Source organism: Tupaia chinensis, unplaced genomic scaffold, assembly GCF_000334495.1.
Source record: "Tupaia chinensis unplaced genomic scaffold, TupChi_1.0 Scaffold000311_2, whole genome shotgun sequence".
In the NCBI taxonomy this organism is placed as follows: Eukaryota; Metazoa; Chordata; class Mammalia; order Scandentia; family Tupaiidae; genus Tupaia; species Tupaia belangeri.
This window is the reverse complement of record NW_006159803.1, coordinates 8561252-8566292: the sequence shown is the minus strand read 5'-3', so window position 1 is coordinate 8566292 and position 5041 is coordinate 8561252. Positions and strand designations below refer to the sequence as shown.

Here is a 5041-nt window from a genome sequence, read left to right as displayed (position 1 = left end):
GACACGCTGGCAAGTGTCAGGTCAAGGCATTTGTGTGGGGACTGTCCAGACCCTTTTTGACTTCGCCCCCACTTCCTCCCTTCCACTCCCCTCCAATCAAAGGAGGAGTTGCCCTCTCCTGCCGCCACCCCACCCCAACACGGAGGGAGGAGAGGAGTGATTAGCATGGGGCATTGTCCCCAGATAATGGGCCCCAGCTGCTGCATGAAAGGAGACACAAAGCGCCTGACGTTCCACACACATTATCCCCTCGTTAAATCTCTGTTATTAGATTAGATGCAAAACGTATTGATTCAGAGGCTGGGGGAGTGCGAGGGAGGGGGTCTGGCTCAGTTTGCTGAACCACACCTCTCCTCGCTCTTCTGCCCCCTCCTTCACCCACTGCAGCTTCTCCTCCTCCGTCTTCTCTCCAGGAAATCCCCCCAAGCCCAAGCTCACGTCCCAACCTCTGAGCTCAGCCGCCCCACCTGGGCTGCCCTGAGAGCTGAGTGCCTGTCCACTCCTGGGGGGCACCCTCGGTATGCTCAAACCCAGGCTGCTAAGGTCCAGGAGGACAGGCAGCCTCCCTCCAGGGTCAACGTGGCAGGAAGCGTTATGACTTTGGAACAGTGCCTATCGTGAATCCACAGAGGGCTGGAGCATTTGGGCTGGCCACTTTCAGCACCCTTAATGGAATCCTTTTAGTAGCAGCAACAGCTTTGGAGAGCAGGGTGGATGGGGCAGAGAGAGAACCTGAGTATTCCTAGGTGACCAGAGAAGGCTGCAGGGGAAGAGATGAGAGAACCAGCGAGTGGCTCAGAAGTGCTTTGCAAGGCCTGAGCGGTTTCTGGTTTCCTCTCCAGGCTTGAAATGGAATGCCAGGCAACTGGGCTGAACTGGCAAGAGGAAGGGAGGACGCTCGGGTGGGAAGGGGGGTTTAACATGTGGGAGGGAGATTCTGGATGTTGGCATATCCCAGGCAGAGCAGAGGGTCTCCTTGAGAGAAGACCATGATCAGTATTTATGGGCAGGAGTTAGAGCACCAGGGGATTCTGGCCCTGGGCCTCGGTTTCCCCTCCCTGGCCCAGATGCTAGATGGATGAGCTGACTGGATGTGGCTTGTGGAGCAGAAGCTGTTACACGAGGCAGCTCATTCTCCACATGGTGAATTGGCTCCTCCATGCTGGGCTCTGCTGCCCCATTGATTGAAGGTGAAGGGGGTGGGAGGGAGATGGAGAATCAATAGGCTGATTAGTGTCTTACTAGTTCGCTGGTGGGACACTTTGTCAATAGCCACCCACTTACTGCCCAGTGGTGCATTGACACCACTGTCCACCTTCCTATTCCTCTGGTCTAAGACATGAAGATCCCATCACACACGACTGGCCTGGGCAAGTCCTAGGGATTTCATCAGAGACCAGGCTGCAGGGACCATCCTGAGATAGGTGAGAGGACAGTGCCCTTATCAAGCCCAGTCTCTGCTCAGCAGGGGGCAACCATCTTCAACCCCGCAATCTCTGCTTTTTGCTGGGAGATTCTGATCCCAAGCTAGCAACAAAAGGGAGGTAAACATGAAATCCTTAACTAATCCCTGATAACTAATACCAACAGCACTTCTGTCTGGGGTGGAGGTAGCAGGCTAAACTTTGTTCCTGGCTCACCTCACCAGTGAGTGTTTAATAAGTTTCTTTTGCAAGTGGGAAACCTGGGCGAGAGGAGGCTGAGAGATGCTAACCCGGGCAAGACTTCCCTCAGCCTCTAGGCTCTTTCAGACTCAGTGCTCCCAAGGTCCTGGATGGTTTATGAACTAGAATGACAGAGGTTGAATATGGGAGGGTGTAAGTGGCAGGTGTCCCCTACTAAAGCCCTATAATTAGCTGGCCTGGAACAACTGGGAAGGCAGTAAAAATATAAGAACTCATCCCAGATATTCCTCTTGGGTCTTCTCCCTCTAGCCTGGCATTATTTAATCCCCCTCCCCCATGCCTTCCTCTGAGTGACAGGCAGCCCAAGACATGGAGAGGATAAAGCTGGAGTAAGGCTGGGAGAACCAGATAAAGCTCACCATAGATTGTGGACACTGCATCTGGTCACCCTTGGTGTGGTCTCATATTCCTTTTCTCTGCTTCTTGGGCAGATGGAGAAGAGTTAGGGTCTTCCTCTGCCAGTCTTAAATCTTGATGGCTGAGAGAGGGGGCCGGGACATGAGAAGTAAGATCGATGGCCATTCCCCCAACTGTCTCTCTTGGGGTCCCGATTTCTGTGGCTATGCCAGGGACTGACGGCTAAAAGTTCCCAAAGACAGGGAAATCTAAGCCTTGATTTTCTTGGTGTTCCCTAAAGGCCAAGGCAATGGATGCTGGCCGTGGTGCTGAAATTCCTGTCGCCACTGCAGGGTCCGTCTGTGAGGAGAGCCCAGAGCGACAGCAGGGCTGCCTGGACTCCCAGCTTCTTTCCAGCGGGTGGTGCAGCAGAGCACCCCCCTCCCCCCATCATTGCTAAGTGTCCACGTCCTGACCCTCACGTCGCAAGTCCCACCTCTGCTGCTTTGCAGCAGTTAGCAGTGAGTCCCCCCTCAGTTCCCCAGGCCACAAAGCACCAGACACCTGAATCGACAAGTTTTTCCAAACCTCATTCCTGCCAGTATCTTGAAACCTCCTCTTCCACACACACAGCCTTTCCGTAAAGCTGCTGACAAGTGGTCAAGCTGCTGGCAGGCCTGTAGCACAGGGGTTGGGTGTCGTGCATTGGGAGCTGAACTCCACATGACTGACCAAGGTTCAAATCCCAGCCCTGGACATTTGGGAAAATGACAGGTGTGTATGTATGCATGACCAAAATCCCAAATGCAATGGAGAAATGAAGGAGAAATGCAGTGTGACCATGCCCCATCGAGTGTGTTTACTCTCTCTCTCTCTCACGTCCTCAATGTCCTCAATAAAATAAGAGTTTAGGGCTTCATTGCATTTTATTACCCCCACCCATTCCCACAGTTGGATGGAGCATGAGTGCTCAGGGAAGTGGCTACGGGTGAGAAGAAATAGGGTGTTGGGGGTCAGGTACACTGACTGCAGTGTTGCCGAGCCATGTCATAGAAGGCTGTTTTTACCTCCAACCTACAAACAAGTTTGAGGGGGAATGAGAATTCCAGAATGCCTTATCCAGGGACATCCATGGGGAAGCTGAGGCTTGATGCACAGACGAGCAGAGTGACGTGAGGGCATGCTGAGGTTTCTCCTGGCCTAAGAGCATATATTTTGAAGCCGTAATGGGTAGTTGGGGATAAGCGGTGGACGGAAGAATCTGAACATCAAGTTTTGGGGTAAGGCTTCAGACTCTGTGGTTCAGGGTTGCTGAGGTGAATCAGCATTGGAAATGGGAGGAACTGCAGCCGTGCCTTGAGAAGGAATGTCCCTGGCAGCCCCTGGGCCCGGAAGGATCTAAGCAGAAGTCCTTCCTCCCCATCCTAACCAGCCCCAGCCCCTGCGGGGCTGCACCCACTTAAGAATACTGCCAGATGGACCAGAGTGTGACCAGGGTGGCACTGTAGGCCAGCACAGCCAGCAGGTAGATGCGGAAGAGCAGCCTGTCCAGCACAGAGCCCACGCGCAGCCAGTCCCGGGCCACCTCCCGGATCTCATCCCGCTTCTCCAGAAAGCGCCGGATGGACGACAGCTCCTGCAGCAGCCCTCGCACTGCAAGCGAGGCCTCCCGCGGCGGAGGGGGAGGGCTGCCTCTGCCCCTCGGGATCTTCTCCAAGTCCTGGGGTCCTCCCAAATGGTCGCAGTGGTTCCCCATGGCTGGAAGGAGGGCAGAGCATTGGCAACGGAGGAAGACCAGTGGTGGCTTGGCATCATCCCATACGGTTCTGTAGCCTGCAAGATTTTCTTTTCTTTTTTTTTTAAAAGAAATTTTTGCTATAGGGCACATACGCTCACCAGAGAAATGACAGACAAAAAGTGAGAGATCACCCCCCTCAGAGGATTGACCATGTCACAATCCCTTCTCCTCCATTCTCTTCTTGGGATTTTGGGCACGCACATGTGCCCGGCTTGAATCTTAAGCCACTGGGTCCGGGACTTGAACCAGGTCAACTATGTGGGGATCTAGCAACGTAACCACTACGTCATCTACGGTCCCACCTGTAGGATTTTCTATTGCAAACAATTGCAGACACAAAAGTCCAGAGAGGGTTGCTGTACAGCTCTGCTTAGTCACATCCTGCTCCTCGTCCCCAGATCAGTGGTGTCACGGGATCCGTGTTTATCCTTCCCGTGTGGTTTGGACGGCGATGAGCCTCCCCAGCCATCTGAGAGCTAGTATTTCATTTGGGCCTCACAATAGTCCCACAAGAGAGGCAGGGCGGGAGTGAGTACTGTCCTGGCTTTTTCTTTTCTTTTTTTTTTTTTTAAAGGTTTTTGCCATAGGGCGTGTGCACTGGCCAGACAGAGAGAGAGACAGAAAGACATCCCCCTCCAGGGGGGATGGTCACACTGCAATCCCTTCTCCTCCATTCTCCTCTTGGGATCTTGGGCACGCACGCACACACGCTTGGCGTGAGTTTAAGCCACTGGGTCCGGGACATGAACCGCGGTCGACTATGTGGGAGTCCAGCGACATAGCCATTACGCTGACTGCTGGTCCCTGTCCTGGCTTTTTCTTTTCTATCCTTTTCTCTTTTTTTAATCATAGAGAGTACCTCTGCATGAATGGAGGAAAGATAGACAGAGAAGCACCCTGGACAGGGTCTCATCACACCAGGATCCCCCTCCCCAGCCCTCTAGCTCCTCAGAAACCTGGGCGCCTGGTGCATTTTTAAAGCCAACCCAGGGATTCAAACCCACAGTCGGCTATGTGACCTCCAGCCTCGCAGGGCACTCAAGCTATCACTGAGTCATAGCGGCTGCACAGATTTCCTTTCCTTGTTCCTAAATGGCTTTAGAGTGCATGTGCTCAGCAGAGAGAGAGACCAGACCAGAGAGAGAGAGAGAGAGAAAGAGAGAAAGCCACCAGGCCCATAACTTGAACCTGGTCAGCCATGTGGGAGTCCAGCACCTTAACC

General features: G+C 53.5%; 1 protein-coding gene across 1 annotated transcript in view; it reads right to left on the bottom strand.

Moving 5' to 3' along the window:
• Positions 1 to 3022: 3022 nt before the first annotated feature.
• HTR3A (5-hydroxytryptamine receptor 3A) overlaps positions 3023 to 5041 on the bottom strand; it is a 14881-nt gene continuing 12862 nt past the window's right edge. The window contains exon 9 of the mRNA XM_006151038.2: positions 3023 to 3779. Within this exon, the coding sequence (XP_006151100.1) occupies positions 3481 to 3779 (299 nt within the window). The 3' untranslated portion in view covers positions 3023 to 3480. The remainder of the gene's footprint in view (positions 3780 to 5041) is intronic.